Consider the following 25,291-nt stretch of genomic DNA (forward strand, 5'->3'; position numbering starts at 1 on the left):
GAAGGGCGCCTGCCAGCTCCCGCCGCCGCCGGGCCGCGCTGCCTGAGGCGAGGCCGGCCAGCTCCGTCCCTCCCCTCAGCCCCGGGGTCTCCGCTAACGCAGCGGCCGCCGGGCGCGACGCCGCTAACAGCGGGCGAGGAGTTACCCCGGGCGGACGCGGCCACTGTCGGTCCCCCCGGCAGGCCCGGGCCCCTCCCGCTGAGGGCCCGCCCCGCCGCTGCGGCCGCGGCCCGGCGGCGACCTGGGGGAGCGGCGGCAGGAGCGGCTCCGCCGCGCCGGGGAGCCGGGCGTAAAGCCGGTAGAGGGGGGCTGCTCCGTACAAAAAAAAAAATGCAGCCAGGAGTAAGAAAGGGCCTTGAATAAGTACTTTAAAAAAAAAAGAAAACCTGCATTGCGTTTGTGAGAGCCGCTCTTCTGGCTCTCTCCAGAAGCTCCCATTGCACGCTTTGCGTTATAGACTCCTTACGAAGAGCCGCCAGCCCGGACGCTGAGTGACCGGGTAACTGCAGCCAAGCTGCCCGTGGCTGAGGCGTCCTCACACCACCAGAGCCTGAAAAATACTTTATCTTTGCCGTGTCAGCCACCAAACCAAAATACAAACTCTTTCCAAAACGCTCACCCGCTCACAACTCTGCCCACCCTCTCCGCAGATAGGCGGCATTTGTGCTTTTTATTTTTTTTTTTTTTTTTTTTTTAATCCCCGGCGGTTTTGCAGCAGCCCGTTACGTTGGCAACACAACCCCGCAGGAACTTCCCCCGGGAGAGGCTGGTTGGGCGCTGCCGCGGGGGCGCGGACAGAGGTGCCGCAGTACCGCGGGCGGCCTCGGGGGCAGCACCCGGCCCCAGCGCGGCGACACCCGGCCCCGGCCCCGGCCCGGCGGTGCCTGCCCATGGCCCCCGCCGCCCCGAGCATGCTGCGGCTGACCTGCGTGGTGCTGCTGCTCGGCCGCGCCGCCCCGGCGGCAGGTAAGGGACCGCCGGTCTGCGCTGTCATCGCCGCCGGGGAGCGGTTCCCGGGAAGCGGGCGAGGGGAGTGAGAGCAGCTGCGGCGGCGGGGACAGACCTCAGGCATGAGCCGCTTTACTTGTGGGGATGGTGGTGGTTCCCTGCCCGGGCTTGCTGGCTATGACAGGGGATGGAGGCAGCTCCGGGCACCCTCTCGCCTCCCCAGACTTTATTCTCAGGCGCTGCGACCTTGGTGCTTGCAGTGAAGCTGCGGGATCCCCGGGAGCCAGGTTCTGCTTTGCACTTCCTAACCCAAAAGCTGCACTTGTGCTTCCTACGCTGACCCAGCGCAGTGGGTCACAAGGCACCTGAGCAGCCTCTGTCCCTCGCTATGGTAGCGTCGCTGTGCTGCATTCTGCAAAGGGAGGTCGGAAAGGTAGAAGAAATCCCAGAATTGGATGAAATATCTTGCTCCGCCGGTGACTCACTGGGTGACCTTGAGTTAGCCACTTAATCTCCAACTACTGCAGCTATTGTGCTTCAGTATGACCCTGGTTTGCAAAGCACCGTGATAACCTCCAAGGAGAAGTGCTAGATAAGCGTGAGGTAGGCTATTTTTTTCCCAAGTTCTGCTGAAACAAGGCGGAGGGTAGCCTGAATCTTCTAGAGACCTGAAACCTCTCTGTGCCAGATTTCATCAAATCACAAGCATTTCTCTATTAACTCAAAAATCTGAACTCAGGGCCATTCCTTGTCTTGTGAAATGGGAACAGTGGAGTTCTTGCTCAGGCAGTAATGTTACACTTATTTCTCCCAGTCCTTTTGCATCCAGATTTGCTCAGCACCTGCGATCTGTGAAATAAAATGCAGGCACTAAGTAGATGCTTCGGGTTCTCCTTCCACCCCATCCCAAGCTGATGGGTGCAGGAAAGGCAGCACAGGGGGTAGCTGACCCCAGTGCTCCCTCCACATTACAGGTCATGGATGAGTGAGAAATGCAAGTTCTGAAGCTCAGTCAGGTCCCTGTTAGCAGTCTGGGGGCTGCTGAAAGAGAGGAGAAGGAAAGTCACCAGCATGAGAAACCCCACAGCTCTGCTGCTCTGCCCAGCATTGCCCCATTGCTCACCAGTGAGAGGGGAGCCAGGCAGAGTGCTGATGCAGGGAGGGAAAATGCTCCATGTTGGAGGCAAACAACCAGATCCTCTTCCCAGCTCTGCCCCAATTCACAACTTTCTTTTTGTTGCCTTTCCTTTTGTTTTGAAGTTTTGGGATTTTTTTTTTAATTATTATTTTTAACACATGCAGGACATTTAATCTTGTTGCACTGCTATTTTTTGGAAAAAATTGAATGTATCCTTTCCATAAAACCTAACCTCACTCATACTCTGCCCATTGCAGTAGTTGTAAGAGCTGAAGTAAGTAGCTTGTGTAAATGTGGCAGAGAAGATAACGGTGAGCGATCCAGAGCAGCAGGAATGGTTCAGTATCACAGGTCCTGCACTTCCCACTCTTTGCTGTTTCATAGAATCAAGGAGTAGTTTGGGTTGGAAGGGACCTCTAAAGGTCATCTGGTCCAACCCCCCTGCCGTGGGCAGGGACAGCTTCAACTAGATCAGGTTGCTCAGAGCCCCGTCCAGCCTGACCTGGAATGTTTCCAGGGATGGGGCATCCGCCACCTCTCTGGGCAACCTGTGCCAGTGCTTCACCACCCTCAGCGTAAAAAATTTCTTCCTTATATCTAGTCTGAATCTACCCCCCTTTAGTTTAAAGCCATTCCCCCTTGTCCTGTCGCAACAGGCCCTGCTAAAAAGTCTGTCCCCATCTTTCCCATAAGCCCCCTTTAAGTATTGAAAGGCCACAATAAGGTCTCCCCAGAGCCTTCTCTTCTCCAGGCTGAACAACCCCAACTGTCTCAGCATGTCCTCATAGGAGAGGTGTTCCACCCCTCTGACCATTTTTGTGGCCCTCTTCTGGACCCACTCCAACAGGTCTATGTCTTTTCTGTGCTGAGGACTCCAGAGCTGGACGCAGTACTGCAGGTGGGGTCTCACCAGAGCAGAGTAGAGGGGCAGAATCATAGAATCATTAAGGTTGGAAAAGACCTCCAAGATCATTGAGTCCAACCGTCAACCCAACACCACCATGCTCACTAAACCATGTCCCTAAGTGCCGCATCTACTTGTCTTTTAAATACCTCCAGGGATGGTGACTCAACCACTTCCCTGGGCAGCCTGTTCCAATGTTTCACCACTCTTTCAGTAAAGAAATTTTTCCTCACGTCCAATCTAAACCTCCCCTGGTGCAACTTGAGGCCATTTCCTCTCGTCCTATCGCTTGTTACTTTGGAGAAGAGACCGACCCCCACCTCGCTACAACCTCCTTGCAGGTAGTTGTAGAGAGCGATGAGGTCTCCCCTCAGCCTCCTTTTCTCCAGGCTGAACAGTCCCAGTTCCCTCAGCCGCTCCTCATAAGACTTGTGCTCCAGACCCCTCACCAGCCTTGTTGCCCTTCTCTGGACACGCTCCAGCACCTCAATGTCTTTCTTGTAGTGAGGGGCCCAAAACTGAACACAGTATTCGAGGTGTGGCCTCACCAGGGCCGAGTACAGGGGCACGATCACTTCCCTACTCCTGCTGGCCACACTAGTTCTGATACAGGCCAGGATGCCATTGGCCTTCTTGGCCACCTGGGCACACTGCTGGCTCATGTTCAGCCAGCTGTCAACGAGCACCCCCAGGTCCTTTTCCGCCAGGCAGCTTTCCAGCCACTCTTCCCCAAGCCTGTAGCGCTGCCTGGGGTTGTTGTGGCCAAAGTGCAGGACCCGGCACTTGGCCTTGTTGAACCTCATACAATTGGTCTGGGCCCATTGATGCAGCCTGTCCAGGTCCCTCTGCAGAGCCTTCCTACCCTCGAGCAGATCAACACTCCCGCCCAACTTGGTGTCGTCTGCAAACTTACTGAGGGTGCACACAATCCTCTCATCCAGATCATTGATAAAGATATTGAACAAGACCGGCCCCAAAACTGAGCCCTGGGGAACACCGCTCGTGACCGGCTGCCAACTGGATGTAACTCCATTCACCACAACTCTCTGGGCCCGGCCATCCAGCCAGTTTTTGACCCAGCGCAGAGTACACCTGTCTAAGCTGTGAGCTGCCAGCTTCTCGAGGAGAATGCTGTGGGAGACAGTGTCAAAGGCTTTACTGAAGTCCAGGTAGACCACATCCATAGCCTTTTCCTCATCCACTAGGCGGGTCACCTGGTCATAGAAGGAGATCAGGTTGGTCAAGCAGGACCTGCCTCTCATGAACCCGTGCTGGCTGGGCCTGATCCCCTGGTTGTCCCACAAATCCCCTCCCTCGACCTGCTGGCCACGCTTCTTTTGGTGCAGCCCAGGATACGATTGGCCTTCTGGGCTGCGAGCGCACATTGCTGGCTCATGTCCAGCTTTTCATCCACCAGTACCCCCAAGTCCTTCTCGGCAGGGCTGCTCTTAATCCTTTCATCCCCCAGCCTGTATTGATACTGGGGGTTGCCCTGACCCAGGTGCAGGACATTGCACTTGGCCTTGTTAAACCCTCATGAGGTTCACACAGGACCACTTCTCGAGCTTGTCCAGGTCCCTCTGGTTGGCAACCGATTTGCCAGTAGGGCATGGTACAAGTTTCATTTACATTGGGATTTTTGGTCCTTTCCTGGAAAGGGAAGTCAGTGGTGGACCACAGAGAGGAAGAAGCTGGTACTAAGGGGGTTTTTTTTGTTCAGTTAGGAGGAAGGTGGGGGAGACTTGTGGGTCAACAGAGCTGTCATAGGAATCTATTGGATGAAATCTTACCTGAGTTTGAAAGTTCATTTTTTTAGGACAGAGATTAGAGCTAAGCTTGACTTCCTTCCAGTAGCTGGAAGTTTAGTGACCAAGTTAGATCATTAGTGACACTGAACCTACAGCCAGCGCCCAGCTCTGCCTATAAAACCTCATCAAAGTTTTTGTGATGTTCTAGTCTGAAGCTCCCTTCTACTATTAACATTTCTACGACCCAGTCTACCACGTCGTTTAATGCTACTTGTTTGAACTCGTATATATGTGCAACAGTTTCTGTTCCAGGTTTTTAAATGGTAAAAAAAAAAAAAAAGGTGGTAAAATCTTTGCTGGGATGAGTGTCATTGCGAGTCACATAACTCCAGCTGACTAGTTAAAATGTGTAAATAAATAAATAAAATAAAACATGCAATACAACAAGCTTGCTTTGGTTTTTTTCCTTCTGATGTCCACAGAGGAATATGGTCTGGAAATAACCAACAATGGTCCCATCACAACAGGAGCTCAAGCTACTGTTCACGCCAGTCTAAGTATGAAGAATGACAGTGTCGCATCAAACTTGTATCACTTCAACTGGATTTATGCTCCTCTGATTCTGATAGAGAAATCCGAGCAGCGGTTTAACTCCGTAATTAATGTGACCGGTGAATTTCCTGGGACTTTTCCTGTATCTGTCTGGGTGACTCATAGAAACTGTTGGTTATGTCGACCGGTTGCTAGAAATGTCACTATGCTTCAGATTACAGGTAAAATGGCTTTACAACTTCTACATCTTCAGGAATTCAGTTTACATCAGGATGCTTGCTGCCTTTCCTAGCATCAGAAAAATGAAAGCCAGGCGTAAATACGGCTTCTGCCAACAAACTCTGATTTGTGTAGCCCTTTGATTGAAGGTGGTTTTGGATGGCACTGTACTAACTGGGCCATGCTGTAGCCTGCCTATGTCCAGGAAGCAAGTGTGATCCTGCCCGTTTTCCTGCCTCTATCACTTAGAGAAACTGAACTAGAAACCAGATGCTTCAGTAGCTGCAGTTCACATATCAGCGTTGTTCAGTGATGTCCAGGCTCCTAAAACAATGCTTCCTATACTGCTTCCCAGCATTTCTATTCCTAAAGTTAGGATGGCCGGCAGCAGTGACAATCTACTGATTTTCCCTGTTGCATGACATAGCAAAATCTTAGGCCATCAGCACAACAGAGCCATTACATTTTCTTTTAAAGTTCTGACTGAGAGTACTGAAATTGGATGTGAAGTCATGGCTGCGTTTCCAAATATTACTAAGTGCATTTTCAGCTTACTGGGAATATTCATAACCATAAATATGCATTTTTTGACAAATTAACCAATGATGCAGTACGGTTAACCTAATTTCTGATACAGGGATTGACATGAAATACCATCTGACAGCTTCCCACAATCCCTTCTTTCAGAGACTAGTAACCACATCCTTCCAACCACATGTCCCAATGCTCTACTTATACACTCCAAAATAGACCCAGCTCCCAGCCAAAGATAAGGACATGCATGAGGACAAAAGAGCTAACCACAGGGCATAACTGACATTTTGGGGAATAGCTATTGAGATTTTTCTTTGAGGAACACCAAGCTTTATAAAAGTATACATGAGATCTTTTCTCTCTGAAGAACTGCTGCCCTGCTGAATATCTACTTATTCCTTTCTCGCTTTGCACTGTCTTATATTCTTATGCCACAAGCAAAAGGGATAGAAGCTTTCTATAGCTGTGAAAGGTAAGATCCCATTGTACCTTTCTGCCTTCCCCAAGCAGGAGCACCCACAGGGGCTTCACGGGGCCCAAGGGTAGTTGCCAATAACGCATATAAATTACAACTCCAGTTAGTAAGTTACCAGCCCCATTCTGAAGCAGTAATTGTGATTCTTATTTGTGCATCATCAAGAGAACAGTTAACCAGATTTAATGAATTGTTAACAAGTTAAGAGTCTGTTACTGGTAATTAATATCCCGTTAATTTTATCATGAAGTGGTAAGTGTATCATCATAATACCTCTTTATTCATAGGTTAGAGAGGTTTTTTAGATCAGCCTTTGCCAGTGCTTGTAAACAAACTTAAGCATAGGATCTCTCACAGATATCAAAATCAAAATTTCACCTTTTCCGTATTCACAATATGTAGCGCATCTGTTATTCATAGTAGTTAAATTTTCATTTCTGTGGAAGTAGCTAAAACTAAAAAACAAAAACCAGCAACATAAAAAACCCATAAAACAAACAAACAAAAACTACCACCCCAAACATGAAGGGCGTGTATACTGGTTTGATTCTGAATCCCTTGATCTAGACACTTGAAGTTAATCCCAGTTCTTTTTAAATCAATAGTAAAAATTGATATTGACTTCAATCAGTCCAGGATTATTTCTCTTAGTTCTGTTAGAAGCTTTATCATGGCCCAACCCTAAATAAGTAATTTAATCTCTCTGCCTCACTAATGCATGTAACAACACTGAGTAATAGATATAAAATACACTTAACCACTTGGAATAGGACACAGAAAGACTTCTGCGGTACATTTTAAATAATGTTTTGATACTCACACAAAGCATGCTATGAAAGTGATATATGCTGTCATTCTTTCTCCACCTTATTATTCTGCAGAATTTATAACAGGGAATCTTACCATTGCCCAGATAGAAGACAGTAGATTTATCACGCATGGTTCTAGTTCCTCCACGGGCGCTGTCACCCGGATTTCTTTCTGTCTTCATGACCCAAGTAATTACTTCAAGTCAGCATCATTTGTCTACAACTGGTATTTTGGAGATGGGTAGGTGTGGTTACTTTGTTTGCTTCAATGAGTATTCAAGATGGCTCTGATTCAGATGCTCATCTAGAGAAAAATTCTGATGAAATCATAGGACAAAGCATACACCTTTGTCAGTTGGTACATTCTTAGCATGTCAACCAGGTGAATTATGAACTTCTTATGAATTTACTTATTGTAAATTGTTATTTTAAAACATCATTACGCCTGCAGATCTCCGTTATCAGGTTGCTGTTGTTGAATAAGTGAATAATTTGTGCACTTAAGGAAAATGGAAGCAGTATACCGTCCTGTGGTTGGGCAGTAAGTAGCTGTTACTATCACTAGCTGCCCATAAATATACCACAGCTTGGGTGAGGAGCTTCTGAAAGTGTATAGGTCTCTCAAATAATATAGAGGTGCACGTTAACACACACCTAATACTTACCTAATAACAAAATGGAGGGGGGGGGGGAAACCCAACATAGCTCATAACCGTCAGAAATAAAACCATGGGTAGTATCTAGCCCTTAAGCCACTCTGCAGTAGGAAGGAAAAAAGACATTCAGTTATTTTCCTTCTCTGAGGATGAATATCTGTCCAATACAAATAAGTGTATGCAAATAGAAATGTAAGCTTTAGTCTTTGAATACTAAGGTTTTTGTTTCTTTCTTTCTCCCCCCCGCCCTGCCTTAGTGCTTCAGTTAACTTACAGTCCACCTGCTACAAAGGTAGTTTTCATAACTTACTGACTATTCCTATTCCATTTTGTGAATTCTTTTAGCATTATCTTTAGTTTCTTTGATTAAAAATGCATAAATATACTCTGGGTCTTATACTGATTGTAGTTTTATTGGTAATGCCACAGACATTAATCCTCATTGATATGGACATAAAGTAGAATTAGAATCACAGCCAACTGTAGCATTGTCTATAAAGAAAATATATTCGAGCTTGCTCCTTTTTAAATCAGAAATATGCAAGGACTTGGTAAAAGGCAATTTTGATTCTAAATCTTTTCATGTTACACATAGAGTTTATCAGATTACCAAGGAACCCTTTGTCTACTATAACTGCTCTACCATGAGGAATCGCACGGTGCATCTGAAAGTCATAGCTGAATGGGAGCAAATTGGAAGCATCATACATGAAAGAGAAACAGTGCAGAAAACTGGTGATTTTACCACTGCTCTGGAGCTGTTAGGTAATGATAAAACATTCTGCATACTCAAAACAGAACTTGCTATAGATGTACAGATACAATCTAGCTTTAATATGATAATATAATTTCAGCATTGTTTCACATGCAAGAACTGGTCAACATTATTCAATGAAGAGTTTCCATTGCAAAATGGACTTTGCACTGTTCTAGTGCAGAAAAAATGGGGGGAAATATACAAAATCTTCCATTTCTTTTTCATTTACCAGAAGTTTCACTGTCTTTTGTAAAAGTCGTACATACAGTTAAAACTTAGAATAAAATGTTTACTGTAATTTATGGAGGATTTGTTTAATTTATGCCAGCTATCCCTAAAAAATAAATTAGTTAAAATAAGCATTAGGAAAACCTCATTGATTTGATCAGCTTCCAGAGTAAATAAACACATAAGTAAAAATGTAAAGATTAATAAAGTAGTTGATTATATATTAAAAAGAAATCACAAAACATTCAGAAAACTTACAACAACTCTACTGCTAGGTTTCCTTTTTGGGTGTGAGGCAAGTATTACTATTTGTGTGACTGATGGAGCTAAAATCTGTGAAGTCTATGAAAACAAACCTTCACTGGAAAACCAGTGAATTTCAAGTTTACATGTGGAGTGTGACATGCTTTTTTTTCTTCCTCTCAGATGCTGTTAAAAGTATTAATGTAGTGGGCTCCAGAGAGACTCATGTAATGGAAAACCTGAGTTTATCTCTTCATATCAATGGCACGTAAGTAGCAAACACAACTTCTTTCCCCAAAAAGCATTGTCTATTTAAGTGTTTTTCCCCACTATTTCCTTAAAAAGTCAGTTGCACCCCACAGAACTGTTTCTTAAAACAAAAAATAAATTTCCTTTGAGCAAAATACTGTTGAATATTGCTTTTTCCTGACTTGAAATACCATGAACTCTAAAAGCCTGAAAGAGCCTGCATCTTTACAGAAAAGTAGAGTCCTTCTACGTAAAGCAAATGTTATTTTTACATCTTTGTAAAAAGAATGTTAAAAGAGAACTACCCAGAGAAAGATAGTGGGAAAAATTACATTTTAAAACTTCCTTTTGAATTTTTCTCCTTGACCAATTTCCCCACCGTTAAATTAAACTGAGAATCCTGAATTAAATTAAATTCAGAGTCCTGTTGCATAGCAATGATCCTTGACTGGCACATGGGAGTGATGGGTTTGGGGAATAATTTTTGGCAAAGTTAAGATTGCCACAAGATGAATAAGAGAGAGAGGGTCCATGCAGTGAGGACTATAGGAATATAGGAGAGTCATGAGCACCTCGGTCCTAGCACAAGCTCTCTCAAGCTGCACTATTTAGAACACATCAGAGGGGGTTTTTGTACAGCAGAAGCATTTTAAATACCATTGAAACACTCGGGAAAGCTCCTTCACCATAAAAACTCCATGACCACAGAAGTCATTTGTTCTCCAGAAGAGTGACACTTTCACATTCTGCACCTGGGAGCTGTTTAGGCTAATGCTGGATTTAAAAAAAAAAGAAAAGAAAAAGAAAAAAAAGAGCAGGACTGTTAATAGAGATGTAGGATGGAGTGAGCAACGCAGAGTCATTTGCCAAAGGCATAAATAGCCCATATAGACAAAGCAGCACAGTTTGCATTCAGAAAGTGAATGGCACATTGGCAGGAGTGGAAACTGGAGATGGCATACAAGTAAATATGAACAGCCAAAAACCATTACAGGCAAACCTGAGACCCCTAAAAGCAGGCTTTGTTTTAGGATAGACGATGTTTGCCAGACCTAACCTCCTAGCCACAGGACTGGGACTGATGCAATAGGAGTTTATGACAGAGAAGCAATGACAAAGGCTTGAGAGATGGGTTATCAAAAACAAAGTTAGAAAATGAGCTAAACACATAAACATGCTGCTTTCTTTAGCAGAGAATGTCCTAAAGAGATAAGGAACAAAATGCTAATAAGATGGGGTAAAGAAAAGCTCTATCTGTTGTCAGAATCAGAGTCCACAAGTGAGTAAAGTGAGTCCAAGCCGAATCAGTTGGAACAAGGGTCTGAAAACGTAAATAAAAGGCATCAACGAGACATGGTAAGAAGACACATGGCCATAAAGTGGATTGCATCTAGATTGCCTGATAGCAAATAAAAACATTTTTGTTATTGTAAGGGAGTACTGTGATCCTTGCAATTTATTTACCTTTTCCAGGTATTAGTCCATTGTACAGAGCTCATCTTACATTCTTTCCAGTTTTGGTTGTAGGGTTTTTTTAATCAGAAAAGTCTTGGGTGTACTTCAGTAGCACAGACAGTGATCGCCACTGTGCGAAAAGGACAAACAACCTATACTCCCTTGGAAGGGCAGGAAAAAATGTTCCTTTTTATCTTTATTGGAGAAGGACTGTAGGGTTTTCTACACACAATGGCCTGCCTATGACCCACACAGGTATTTAGGTCTCAGCTGAAAGGCTTGCTTTTATAGAAGCATCACAAAGAACTTTTTCAATTGACAAATGCTATAAACCAAACAATTGTGCAGTTAATTACTTCTCTATTTGTATTTAGATTAACTTCATTGTTTTAAAAATTATTATGCTATTTTAACCAAGTGATTCATCAGCTCTTAGCTGAAATTTTTGTGAAGTTTTCACCTAATTTTTCTTTTCTTTTTGTTTTTGTCATTTCAGCCCGCCGCTGGCATTATGCTGGCTTATAAAGTCTGAGTGCATTCCACTTGAAGGTGAAAAATGCCATCTGGTGGTGATTAATGGCTCCTGCTACAATCTCAGCCATACCTTCAGTGATGCTGGACAGTATTGCCTCAGTGTCAGGGTGGAGAATGGCATGACGATGCTGCAGACGTACCATGAAATAAAAGTGTGGCCAATAGGTGAGGAGCAGCTAGTCTGAGCAGCACGGAGATTCCCATCTGTCAGGGAACCGAGAGTCTCAAATGTGTCAGGGACGATTACTAGCCTGCAGATGAGGTTTCTGGAAACTGGTATAGAACCCTAAAAGCATAGGAAGCAGGAAGAGAAAGGAGAGCCTATAATGTGCCTACTGTAATTGCTCTGAGCTCCTTGCATCCTGCTGAACCCTTAGTCTCAAGAGCATCTTGAAGCTAATGAGTTTCCTGGGAAGGTCAAGTTACTTAAATTACATTTTTTTTCAGTTTAAATAGTCTGGCTCTTGTAGTTACAGAGGATAACTAGGAAAACATATGCATCTGTAACACTCCCTTAATTAAACAGTCTCAATTCTTCTTTTTGTTTAGTTTAGTTACGTTTTTTTTAAGGGTAGATTTTTCTAGGCCTCCATTTCATTACAGGTTTCTGTCCCCACAGCCAGCAATCCCCACTGGTTCCCCCATGCATGTTCACACATGCCCCTTTTGGGTCCCTGAATCATCTGAGAAAGTGGTTAGTTGGCCAAGTGGAGAGGACCTGACCAGGGAACAGCCAGGCTGTGATACAGAATGGTTATACCATCTCACCATGGGCCAGCACTTGTATACAGACAGGACAGCTCACTCCAGAAGGCACTGGTGTACATTCAGGGCTAAGTGTGCAAATCCTCTTTGCTGGAGGCTGCTAGCTGCTGTGAAGATGAGGTTCCTTCCTATCGTCTTGGGGTACCACAGGGGTACAAACACCCTGGAGAGTTAGGGCTAGCATATGTAACTGGGTGGGGTTTTTTAGGGTGTTCAAAGGAAAAGAGGGGTAAAAAAGGGAAAGACCCTTACAACCTCACAACCCCGCGTTCCCACTTCTGAGATTTCAGAAAGACCTGAAGTGATCTGGGCTGAAAAATTTATTCCCTGTTACACACATTTCCTTTGTTGTAAAAATACGAAAACTCCTAAAACATCGTTTCCTTCTCACTGTTGCCTCTTCTCAGTGTATTGTATCAGCCCGGGAATGTGCCCTTGTGCTCTTTCCTAGGGATCCACCCGGCTTTCTTTGTCCTGCTCTGCATCACCCTGGTTTCAGTGACGCTAGGACTGGTGCTGTACACAACCTTTCGAAGCAACACACAACAAAAAGATCTCGTGGAGGTATTCAGTTACTCTTACTTTGAGCTGGGATAGTAATTAGATACCTTTCAGCCATGTCCCTTCTTCAACCCCCAGACAAACAGAGCGGGAGGGACCATTTCCCTGGTACATCTGATGCATTCCATGGAAAAATCTGAACAGTGTACGCAAACACTTTAAGCAGCAGGCATGCTTCTGGCTTGTTGCGGAGAACTGTAGCTATAATTCAAGTTGCCAGGGCTATCGTGGGCAGTTTGTTAATACTCCCAAGCAGGTGCTTGCATTGAAGTATCCCTTCCGGAGGATCTACCTCAGAGTGGTTACATGAAAGAAAGCAGGGGGGTAGCGAGAGAGGATACAGGATAGTAAAAAAGGGTGGGTATGTTACCTGAAGCAGCACTAAATTGTCACCTGACCCTAGTATGTGACCTTTATCTTCCCAGCTCCCTTCCATCTCTGGTGTAGCTTTCACCTGCTACATTATCATATCTGTAATAAGCATGAGCTCCTAAATCAAAAGTAGCTTTCGTGGCCCTTCGGAAAGTACCTAATATATTTTACATCACGCCACAATATGAATAATATACCTCTAGAGAGACTGCCTGTGAGCCAGGTGTGCAGCAGGTATAAATCAGAAGTCTATTTGAAGTTGGTGACTGGCTGAAACTGGTTGAGGACCAAGTGCCATTTCTGGCCCAAAGTATTCTTGCTGGACTCACTTGAGCCAGTAGGACCCAAATTAAAAATGATCTCTTTGATGTTCCTTTTCCAGGTAGCTGACTTCGACTTTTCTCCACTGTCTGATAAAAACCTGTCTTCTCATTCGGAGTCAGGCTGTGGCCAAATATGCTGCAGATTATGTTTTCTTCGGTCATCTCAAGAAGCTGCCAGGGAGAGTCATGAGCTTCTACATTCTTTTTACAAGCCAGTCAAAATGTACACAGTGTGAAGAACACAATTGCACTTTGGTTACACTAACTGCCGAGTTTAACTTTCTCAGTTATGATGAGTTAAAAGCCCAGTGCTGCATGAATGGTTTGGTTTTGCCAATGCAATGAGGTTAACCACTTTAAGTCCAGCACTTGAGCATTTCATTCTCTGAACTAAAAAAGAGCAAGCCCTGAAACACAGTAAAAGTATCTTTGTATTTTTAAATTATACGGGTGTATACATTTACAGTTGTAAATGCAGCATTTTATTCTTATGAAAGATTGTTTTATGTGAAGGTTTGCTAAGCTCACTACCTCTTGTAATTTCTCTGTTCCTTCTGCTGTCTGTTTCAAAGAAGAAAACGTTTAAGACAAACATACCTTTCTTTCCTATGTTACAACAATATTACTGGAAATGGAAGTCACTCAAAATGCTGTTGAATGTGTATTTATTCTAAAAAGGAACTGATTTGTCCAGGTTGAGAATTGCCTAGGTGCTTCCAATGAATCAGACTACCTAATTATGTTGTCTTTTTTCCTCCTGCCTTAAAAGACCCCTTTTTTTAAGTTACTGGGCTTCTGTGGGACTGTAGTGGCTGGTGACCTGCTCATGGAGAGCTAACTGCTAGCAGTATTTTGGTGGGATCGCAGCACGTGCTGTAGAAGACTCCACATCTCCAACACTTTGTGAAGTAGCACACCACTCTAATCTGTAGAAGTAGCTTTTCTTTTTTCAGGCTGTTCATTCTTTTCTTTCTTATATTACTACCCAGCTAGTCACCAAAGCTCCTCTTCCAAAAAAATGCAACAACCAGTAGCTCAAAGCTACTCAGCAAAACATATTCAGTTCAAATTCATAGTCAATGTTCAAGGCTGTATAAACTCCATGCCAGCTGCAGACTACCTTCTACCATCAGCTTCCTGCTCAGCCAGGCTTTGCCCCCTGCTACAAGGCATTTCAGAGTACCCTGGAGGCTTTTAAACAAAGGTGCCTTTGTGGCCATTTCTTTTTTTAGACGTGACACACCTTCCCCACCTCTGATTTAAAGCCTATGGGTATCGTGGGCTTGGGGTTTTTCAAGTATGTCATAATTTCTCAAATGCACTGATCGGGAGACAATTGTCTGAATGTGAGGGGATTTACCATGAGGTTTTCGGGATGCTCATCTCACACATTCAACTTCTATGTTTCCTCAGAGAATCCCAGAGCTTCAGTTCCTCTGTGAACAAAATTACATGACCTCAGAAGGGCTTTGTTAATTAACTTGATACATTCAAAATAGAATAGGATCATCTAAGGTAACAAATGATCCAGTAAAACCCAGTTTTTGTCAAAAAGTACTTTCCAAGGCAGAACTTCTTTTGGCTTTTTTTCTAAAGAGAAATTGTATTTATAAGCAAGCTTGTTGATTAGGATTGGTGTCTTTTGTATTCCTTCTCAGTGCCCTGGTGTCAAACTCTTATCTTCAGTCATGTTCAGTCACTGTTAAAAATGTGCCTCTCCTTATCAAAGAAGCTACTGTTCTCGAGAGCTTCAGCTTTATTGCTTATTCCTGAGATCCCAGCCATCTGAGCCACTGCCAAAGGTACGTGACTTGCTCTGGGATGTCAGTGTGTTCTGTAAATGGCTACATGGTCCTTAGGCACTGGAAATAACATAATTCTGATGTGAAAAATGCAACTCAGAGTGATGGTGGCCCTAGACAGACTGCACAGTGACTCTCTGCAGCAGAGGTTTAGTTTGGGCTTCTGTTACTACGTTTGTGACAGACATGTGACCCTTGCTGCTATAATATACCTAAAGACAACCCCTTGGCACACTAATGACTGTGTAAAAAGCCCTTTCTTCTCCATATTGCACTTCTAGCAAAGACAATAACTATGAGAGAGCAAACTCAGTTATAGGTACCTGAAACAGGGGTCATTTCGATTGGAGGAAGATCATATCAAAGGAATAAGACCTATGCTCTGCCCCATTTTCCATTAATATCCAGCTGATTCAAAGGGCATCATGGGGTGTTAGGCCATGAACACTGTTTCTTTGGTTTTATGCCTCCTTGCTCTCCCCAGTATGTCCCAGCTGAGATACAACTGATCATGCTAAACCTGGCTAAAGTGGATATCAACCCCCAGTCGAAAAAGAGAGGGACATGGAGTTAGTGATATGAAAGACAGGCCTAAGAAAATCCCCAATTTTCTATTGAGGAAAGCAGAGCAAATGTCCTTCAGAAGAACATTGGCTCTTATTCTCTTCCTAAAATAAACAAAGGATGGCAAAGGAGTCAAATGATTCAGAAAGGTAGAAAAGATAAAGTGCTGCAAAGTGGAAACTCAACACTATCAAATAGTAGAAGATATTATTCAAGAGCAGATGGAAAAGAATAGAGGTTAGAAAGAAAGACATCTCTTGCAAAAAATAAGCAGTAGAGAAAGTACACTTAAAAGGGCATGTCAAGAAGCAAATTAACCAAGAAAATTTAAACAACCTTAACAAATTGAGGTATAAGTATGAGAAATATTCACACGAACATGTTCCTGAATCCAATATGAAACTGCTTCCTGCACAAAAGTCTGATCTGTGGGTTCAATAAATGCCTCTGAAATTGAAGACAAAAGGTAATTGAGCGGATCAGGATATAGCAAGGAGATTAGTGGGACGTAACAAGGATCAGCAGGAGGATTCATTTTGTTAACCTTAGAAATCAATGACCTGGAAAAAGGAATGTTCCGCAAAACGATGAAACTCACTGATTCAAAACAAGAGTCCAGTGAGTGCGAAGCCAAAGAACGATTAAATTCAGGTGATAAGCAACAGTGTGAGCAGATAAGACATTTATGCAATGAGAATTATTTACAAGGAAATGCATTTGAGGACAAAGATATTCTGGAAAGGCATAGTATAAAAACCACACGGTAAAGCAAAAGAACTTCTGTTCTGTCATATAAACAATGGTACCAGTTTGTGCAGTAGATGTGGGGACAAATTAGCCCTTTATCTTAACAGCAGAGCATAAGGCTCAGTGACTGAACGGGTCAAGGCTGAATTCTGTCTTTCATCTCTGGAAAGTAGGTTACGCAGCCCAAGCTGTGACAACAGTTTGAATTCACAAGATCTCTATTGCATTTGCTGGATGCTGTAAGAATGGAAATTGGTTCAACAAGAGGAAGGTGAAGAACTTCATATTTAAATGTTCAGCATTATTATTGGATAATCAGCCAACAGTTCACCTTGATTTTGGAGACCCAGTGCCAGTTTCCGTGGAAACTGAAGTGCTATCCTGCAGCTGTCCCAAAATTGTTTAAATCCTGCAGATCTCAGCTTTGACAGCCCACCGAGCACTACAAATGTGGATTTTTAAATTGCAGCCACCAACATGGGGAATGCAGAAGTTCCAGAAACTTCTCGGGCCTCATCTTTCAGAGCTGGGTATGCTCATTGCCAGTGTGCATAATTCCTACAGAAGTGTGCATAAGGAGAGCAGTTGCAGTATATAGTGGGTTTTGTACAAAATACCATAGTTGCACAACTGACACAACTACAAGAGCGAATTATACTAGAGCACAAGTAAAAGACTTCTCTGGTCCCACGACTACCCCAGCCAAATAAATTTCTAATGCATTTACTCACAGCAGTCCTGGGAGGCAGGGAAGTGATATTATCACTATTCACAAGAGGCGAAAGGGAGCCATACAGAGATACGGAGCTTGCTCGTGCAGAGGCAGGTGTAGATGCCTGCATAAAATTCAAGATAAAAAGATTAAGGAACCATGCAGGCCATGTTCTTTTTACAGTCGTTAGAGTGAGGTGAGCACTGCATTCAGGTTGCCTTTTACAGACACCAACGTAGGTATCACGCCTACCTACCATAGCTGTAACAAGGAGCCTGGGCGCAGTACATGCAGCGTGGAGTTGCAATTTGTGGACTGTACAGCAGGTGTCTCCCAATGCACAAGAATGTTTCTACTCTACTCACCCCCCCCACGATGGCTAGGCGTGAGCCACTGGTAAGACTTGCAGTGAATATTTTTTTGCACGCCTCGCTGTGGCATGTAAGCTAAATGCACAACCAGATTCAATAAAAGATGCATATTATTCACAATACAAGCACCGTAGTTTGGGGCGCCACCCCAAGCAGGTATGAGAAATTACTCAGTGTCAATCACTACACACAGAAACGCTTGCCCCGCACGGGGTGAGCCCCGCATGTCTCGCCGGAAGGCGATGGATGGATAGACTGAGCAAGTTGTGCAGGCAGTAATGCTCCTGGGAGAGAGCTTTCTGTACTTATTCAATGCACTTGACATGACAACACCCCATCCCACAGTCCCTTACGTCAGTGGGACACATGCTGCGTGATTAGAAACTGGGCCCATTCCCGTGAATGAAAGCAGTATCACCTTCCATAAAGGAGAGTAACTGTGAAGTTTCAATCTACAATGACTTATCTTAAATTAAGGAAAACAAAGGGAAAGCAGCCCACAGTATAAAACACAGCTGAGTGTAAACGTTTCTTGAGATCACCTGGAGGTCCCCATTGCTTCAGTGGAAGGTCTCAGAAATAGGGAAGCAGAAGAAGCAACAAACAGGCATGTTCTGGTTTAATAGCTCTATAAGCTCAGTCCTTCCTGGCAATATAAACTAGGACTCTGTCATTTAAAGCTTTTCAGCTAGAATTTAGATACAAAACAAGAACAGACCACAGCAGTAAAAGCTCTCTTAGCTGATCAACAGCATGTACTTAATAGCAAAAAAAAAAAACATATGCCATAGGTTTTTAATGCCTTTTCAGTTTCCTGTCCTTAATGTATTCTTCTTTCATTATATGCAAAGTACTTATAATATTTTGAATTAAATCAAAAAGGAAAAAATAATCTAAAAAATCCAAACGCACTCGCTAATTAAATAGTAATGCCCTTACTTTCATTCATGCAATCTTGATAAATTACAGTCTTCCCATACTAATTAACTTCAAGTTTAATGGATTTCTCTCACCACCCCAAGCTATGTAACAAAACACAACATGCTCAGTTTAACAAAAACAAGACAATATTGAAACTGGCCAGTTTGATTCTGCTTCAGCAAAGCGCTCAAACACGTGCTTAAGTGCAAACACAGGAGCAGACTTGGAGGAGCAGCTCCTCGGGTAGTGGAAAGGGTCCAAAGGAAAGGTAAACAGCCTCGCTTCAGTGGGAGAGCCCAGTTCTCAGGGCCACATCAAATGGCCTACAGCGAGCACCTGCATTCGGAGGGCTGGTGTCTAATGTAAAACCCCTTTCTTAGCCCACTATTGGATTTTTTCCACGTGCAATGAATTCACTTGCAATTCACACTTCCAATGAGTCCAGAGCATTTTCACGGGTCACAGAGGACAAGGAGGACTGGTTTATGACAGGCAGCGTGGCGTGTTCTCTGCTGCCCCAGGCCAGTGCCCCGTGCAGGAACGCTGCAGCCATAAAGGCAGATCTGCATTTCTGAACTATCCCCAACAACAGTCAGAGCGGTTCCTGGGAGGCTCTGTATTTGCATGTTAAAGTGTTTTATCATATTTAATTAGACCATTAAAGTAAGGTATTTCTGTTATTAAATAATCTATATGCTTGTGGAGTTGATCTAGGTTATAAGAAAGTAAATTTGAGTGAAAACATTGTAGGAAAATAGGAGAGCTGTTAACCAAGGCGGTATCAGAAAGTGAACGGCAGCCCCTGATACTGGGGAAGAGAGATGGATCAATATAGTCCCCATGAGCCACCAGGGAAAGACTTGGATTTTTGTTACAGCTTGAGTTTTGAATCTGAAATTATTCCAGGTAGATCTACTTGTGATATTTTGAGTTCTTACTTGTGATTTTTTTCTCCCTCTAACAGCAGTAGGATAGTAATGCTCTACCCTGTCAAACAACTGGAAGATTCCACTTATGGATAAAATTATTCATACTCAGTAAGATGAGTGTTTCATATCACAGGTCCACCTCCGCAGAAGGAGTGAGGCATCCATTTCCCATAGATGTCTCACTGCAGATAGGAGTTGCACTCTCAAGTATCCTTAAGACCGATCCAGGCCACGCAGCTTGGATGGGGAGGGGGGAAACTTTCAGAGGCAAGTGGATTTGCAAATAGCCATTATTTTATTTGGGTTTTATTCTCTTTTCTCGGTTTTGTTCTTTCCTTCCCTTTGGCTTGGGAATAAGTAGTGGGGAAAACCTGCTTGCAGACAGGAAGACACCATATAATTAAAGGTAAAGTATTCTATTCAGTTCTTTAGGAGCAACATCGTTTTTCATAATACAGTATGTAAAAAATCAGGTAAGCAGTGCATACATTTTTTATGAACAGGAGGGCCCTCAACTATTACTAATGAAGTACAGAAAGAAAAGACAGGACTCTCAGTAGGGAAATATCATCCATTAAATGCCTCCCTGGGGATCAAATGACACTTACAATTGAGAGACACTAACTGCCTCCTGCATGTCAATTGGTACCAGCAGGACGCCTATTTGTAAAGATTTGTGCTGCCTTTACTCTGTTAGTGTAAGATGCCACATAAATATTTTCTGACCTTTGCAGTAGATATTACCCTTTTTTTTTTTCCACAGACCAGCAGCCTGATTTTACTTTTTAAAACCATTGATCCTGCTGAAGAATGAGCACAAGAGCAACCCTATGAGTGTGCACAGGCCCACTGAAGTCAATGGACCTGCTGAACATGTGTTCTGAATGTTTTCTGATCAGAGCTTTAAATACGTCACCCTTTACAACAAGACTTCCATGGTTCTTTTTGTAAAAGCATACCTGCCTTTTACTAAATACCTATCACCACAGATCAAAAGGCTTTTGAAATATGTCCCCTAAGAAAAGCAAAAAATGAGAACTCAGAAATTCATTCATTTCAAAACTGATTAATCAAAGGCAGCTCTTTGATCAGCAAAGAAAGTCCTCAGTTCCAAAACAATGAGCACTTTAATAGGGAACGATTACATCTCTCCGGGTGTATCATCCTTGAGGCACATATTGGGCTCTCACGGGTGTCACCGTCAGGGCTGCCCAGGACTCTGAGGCACGTCTACTTTTCATTATCGTACGACTTGAAAACTCAGCAGCTTCACCCCATGTACTAACTGCTGCCTGCCTCTGTTTGGCTTTCCAAGGTATGCGGTAATGTTTGCACTAGAGCTCCCTGTGTTTTGGGTTTTTTTATATATATGTGTGTGTGTGTATGTATATATACACACAGAGACATACAGACATATACATGTATTTGTGCAACATCCACTGCCATTCAAATGAGAAATGCGCAGTGATTCCTTCCTGCAGTGGATTTTACATGACTCCTATAAAAAAAAAAAACAAAACTGTAGTCACAAATAGCAGAGATTAAACAGCAATGTCAAGGTCTGAGAGGAGAGATTACAGATCCCATATCCGCAGATGTTTGCAGCTGCTGACAGTCCTGTGATTTAAAGAGCTGTTCTCCCACGTCATTACAGGACAGGCAAACGTCTGCCACAAATAATCATCAACAGATCCTACCTTTCCCCAGAGAGCTTAGTTTGGATCAAACAGAGCCTGTTCAAAACTTGCCATGCCCATTGCAGAGGTGGCCACAGTTCAGTGACAGGTGAACTGAATCTGTCCTCCAGTGTCAAGAACTCATCAGGGTGTAAGATGTAATGAGGACATTTAATAGCCACGCTAAACCAGTAGGAACTCACCCTTTGCGCACTGCTCATTTTGAGTTACTACAAGATGATGAATTGTCAATGACTTTGGGAGGGTCAGTGGCAATAGGAAAGCAACAGATATACGGTTGTTATAATTAACAACTAGCATTCTGCTGATTGTCACACCACAGACAACACAGACATGCAGATTATGTAAAAACAAAATAATTCCTGGGGACTGAGTGTCATGGAAGGAGAAACAACTCCAAAGCAAGCTTTTAAATCAAAAAAAAAAAGAAAAAAACATCCGCAATATCAGGACATTACAAAGGGACTTTCTGTCCAGAAAGAGATGGAAAAAGGCATAGCATTCTTCAGGGAAACATCAAAGTGAAGCAAAAAGCATAAAATGTATGAGGCAATTCTATGGTTTTGGAATTTTCTGGTAACATCTGTGCTCCTGTAAAACGTACTCCTGAGAGCCAAGGAGAAAGACAATGGTAATCAAGGCCTGTGTACAACATTACAGGGAGTTTTCAGAAAAGGTGGGTATCATCATTCACCGGCAGTGACACACAGCGATCTAATCATCCTCTTAAAGTGAGAAAGCTAATGCACAGCGAGAGGGGTGTGAATTCACAGCTTATTAGTTCCTTCCATTTTTCAGGTAGATGCTCTTCCGTGCAAGGTGCTTTAGCCTCAGAGGGCTGCCCTCCCGCTCCAGCTGTGCCATGGGAGCACTCACTGGTGCTTGTCCCTGCACTGGACCTGCCACTTTGAGTACACCATGGGAATTTCCTAATTCACATCAGCCAAATCCCTGGGGCCAGCTCACACCAACCACTTGGCCAGTTTGTGCCAGCCCTACTGATGCTGACTGAACCAAAGGCGCACATGCTCATGCAAACCACTTCTGCCAGCAAATAGGAACGGGCAGCAACCTCTGGCAGAGAAGCACTGAGGAGCATCTGGATCAATAGCATCTTCCGTTGGCTCAGCTGGACCTGCAAAAAGGCATCTGTCCGGGGCCTCACTGTGCTTTCTGAGTAAAGTCAGCTGCTTCACACACAGGAATTCAGGGTGTTAGCTGATGTGCTGTCAGTTCACAGCCTGCTTTACTTCCTACTAATTGTTTACACGAGCTTTGAGCCAACCTTTCTGTTTTCTTCCCTCTCTCCCTAGAACAGCAACTTTACTATCAGTAATTCAGGCAATATAGTGTCTCCTGGGTACGATGAACATACGGAAGTCCCCTTGCAAACCCCAGATATGGCCGCTGTTCTGCTGTTTATTAACAGTAACGTGTTGCAGTGTTTGAGCCAGCAGAGAAACTTGAAAGAAAACAGAGCTGAGCAGCTCTGTTAGACTCAGTCAACCAATGTACAGCAGGTTTGTCGTTCTACAGAACTGCGCCTCTCTTCTGTTCTATCCTGGACTCTTTGGGAGACCTGAAATACCAAATCCCGTGCTAATATATGTTGGTCTGACTCCGCTGTGATCAACTCTGGTTTACACCACCCACAAGTCTAAAAAAATGTTCAACCCAAAAATGTTAAACTGAGAGGATCACAGAGTCACAAGATAAATTAGGCTGGAGGGGAGCCCAGGAGGTCTCTAGTCCAACCTGCTGCTCAAAGAGTGTCAGCCTGAGGTCAGACTGGGTGGCTCAGAGCTCTGTCCAGTCGGGTCCTGAAAACCTCCAAGGATAGAAACTGTACAGCCTTTCTGGGCAGCCTGCTCCACTGCTGAGAGTCCCCAGGGGGAAAACAGGTTCCTTTATACTCGGTCTGAATCTCTCTTGTGTCTATTTATGCCTGCTGTCTCTTATCCTCCCACCACACACCCTGGTGAAGAGTCTGGCTCTGTCTTCTGGAGCCTTTATTGTCACAAGGCTTTTTCTTCCCAGGTGCAAGACTTCATATTTGTCCTTAATGAATTTTTTATGGTTCCTGCTGGCCTTTCAGCCTATCAAGGTCCCTCTGAATGGCAGGTCTGCCCTCGAGCTACAGACAGGTAGCACCCAGAATTTGGTGTCACCTGCAAATGTGACAAAAGCGTGCTCCATCACCTGCTCCAGGCCACTGGTAAAGGTCATAAACTGGACAGGCCTCAGGACAGACCCCGGAGTACTGCACTTGTTACATGCCTTTGAGTGTGACCAAGATTGATGAGCAAATCAGTTTTTTAATCCATTGAGTTGTCTGTCTGTCCAGAATGTAATATCCCACACTAGATAGAGGAGTACTCTGGGAGACTGTTGAAAGCCTTGCTGAAGTCAAAGTAAATGACACACGCTGTTCTTCTGTCATCCACAAATCCTGTTGTTTTACCATTGAAGGCAATCAGATCAGTCAGGCACGTTAACTCTTGGTCAGCCTGTGCTGACTGCTCCCAATGACCTTCTCCTCCCTCTGCTCACAAGTGTGTCCCAAGAGGAACTGTTACTTGATGCAAAGGCTATGGAAAATTCAGACATCATCAGATATTCCCATTCAGCAGCACCAACCACGACCACGCCTAGAAGCATCTGCAGCCAAAGCATCTTTGTTTTAAAGATAGATACTATGCAGCAGATGGGCCATGGGTTGGCTGGTGCCAGAATGAGCCCTCTCTTAGCTGAGCAGGACGTACCAGCTAATACAGTTCAGTCATAAGATGTGATGAAACACTTCCATCAGAAAATCAAACTTGAAAATAGTTCATGATCAGTGCTAAAAACAGTAGATTAGGCAATGAGTGCATTTAACCAACTGCTTCAAGAAGAGACATACAAAATCATTTTTTTGAAATCTTCCTGTTACCCTAGAAGTTGCTGTTTCTTATACATCCCAAATTTTGATGTATACTGGGGCACGTTCTTAGTGCTGTATAATTTTTAAAACAGATGGGGCTTCTTTAGTTCCAAAGCTCTTTAGTATGCCATTTTTAAATACAAATCTGGAAAATTTCCACCTAATTTATGCCTTGAAGTTAGCATGATTTCACAGCAGCTGGATCTGTTTTGCTAAACCATACACTCCGCGAACACAGCCTGTACCTACATACTCACATCTGTCTTCAAGAGGGATACAGACCCATGGAATGCAAATGTTTCATCAACATGCATGTGGGACAGCATTACTCCTTGCATGAGATTTTACTTGGGGTTTTAAGGCAGGCTATGCCATTACGGATTCACATTCAATTCTTTATCTATGCTGCACATGCCACGCTTCTGTGAAACTGTTGTAGAATTTTTTGAGAATTTGCTTTATTTTAAGCAAGACCATTTTTTATATTCCTTTAGCATTATAACCAAGTGCCTTAGTACCATCTGTCGAATTACTCACATAGAGCCATAAAAACATTCTAAAATAATCTAATACGCCTTTTATTTGCTGGTGAGTGCCACATTTTAAAACATTTCTAATTCAGATTTGACATGGGTACTAATCAGCGCTCAATATCAGAGGACAAATAAGTATTTTCTCTTTCTAATGTTATGCAGCACTGTAACTTTTCAAAAAATGCAATGTATACGTTACCAGCCCAGCACTGAATCTCACAAGTCACGAAGTTTTGGAGCATGACATTTATTGTGGCTCAGAGGGAATCACATTGGCTCTGAGAGGGAGTAACACTGCAATCAAAAAGCCTTCAAGAGTGCATCAAGGATCCAGTAAGCTGCACTGAAACTATTCCTCAGCTTCCCTCCGTGGACTCGAGAAGGATGAGCTTTGGTGCTCTGGAGGAGTCAGAGACACCATGAGGGGAAGGAGGAAAACAAGGGTCCTCACGTTTCAACACCTTAAAGGCAGTTTGCCTGCAAACCTGCAAAATATTCTGAAAGCTAAAGCACTGATAACTACAGTTCACATTATTCTCCTCTCTCTAATACCTTAATACAGCATTTAATGCTAGGTTCAGTGTCACAGCCTAAAAGATGACTGCCACACAGACAATCTGAC

The 25,291-nt window shown here is 43.7% G+C and overlaps 1 protein-coding gene across 1 annotated transcript; it reads left to right on the forward strand.

The window, feature by feature from the left end:
• The first annotated feature begins 875 nt into the window (after positions 1-875).
• On the forward strand, positions 876-14,190 carry TMEM130 (transmembrane protein 130). The gene is made up of 8 exons (XM_076351284.1): positions 876-966; positions 5,221-5,511; positions 7,400-7,568; positions 8,579-8,748; positions 9,395-9,479; positions 11,412-11,614; positions 12,666-12,778; positions 13,530-14,190. The coding sequence occupies exons 1-8, from the start codon at positions 891-893 to the stop codon at positions 13,704-13,706; spliced, it is 1,284 nt and encodes a 427-aa protein (XP_076207399.1). The 5' UTR covers positions 876-890; the 3' UTR covers positions 13,707-14,190.
• The last annotated feature ends 11,101 nt before the right edge of the window (positions 14,191-25,291 follow it).

The sequence above is a fragment of the Aptenodytes patagonicus genome, chromosome 13 (assembly GCF_965638725.1).
Source record: "Aptenodytes patagonicus chromosome 13, bAptPat1.pri.cur, whole genome shotgun sequence".
Classification (NCBI taxonomy): Eukaryota; Metazoa; Chordata; class Aves; order Sphenisciformes; family Spheniscidae; genus Aptenodytes; species Aptenodytes patagonicus.

Coding starts and splice junctions, on each gene's coding strand:
- TMEM130 (XM_076351284.1), top strand. CDS start 891: ATGGCCCCCGCCGCCCCGAGCATGCTGCGGCTGACCTGCGTGGTGCTG. Junction 7,569..8,578: donor AACTGGTATTTTGGAGATGG/GTAGGTGTGGTT, acceptor TGTTACACATAG/AGTTTATCAGATTACCAAGG. Junction 9,480..11,411: donor TCTCTTCATATCAATGGCAC/GTAAGTAGCAAA, acceptor TTGTCATTTCAG/CCCGCCGCTGGCATTATGCT.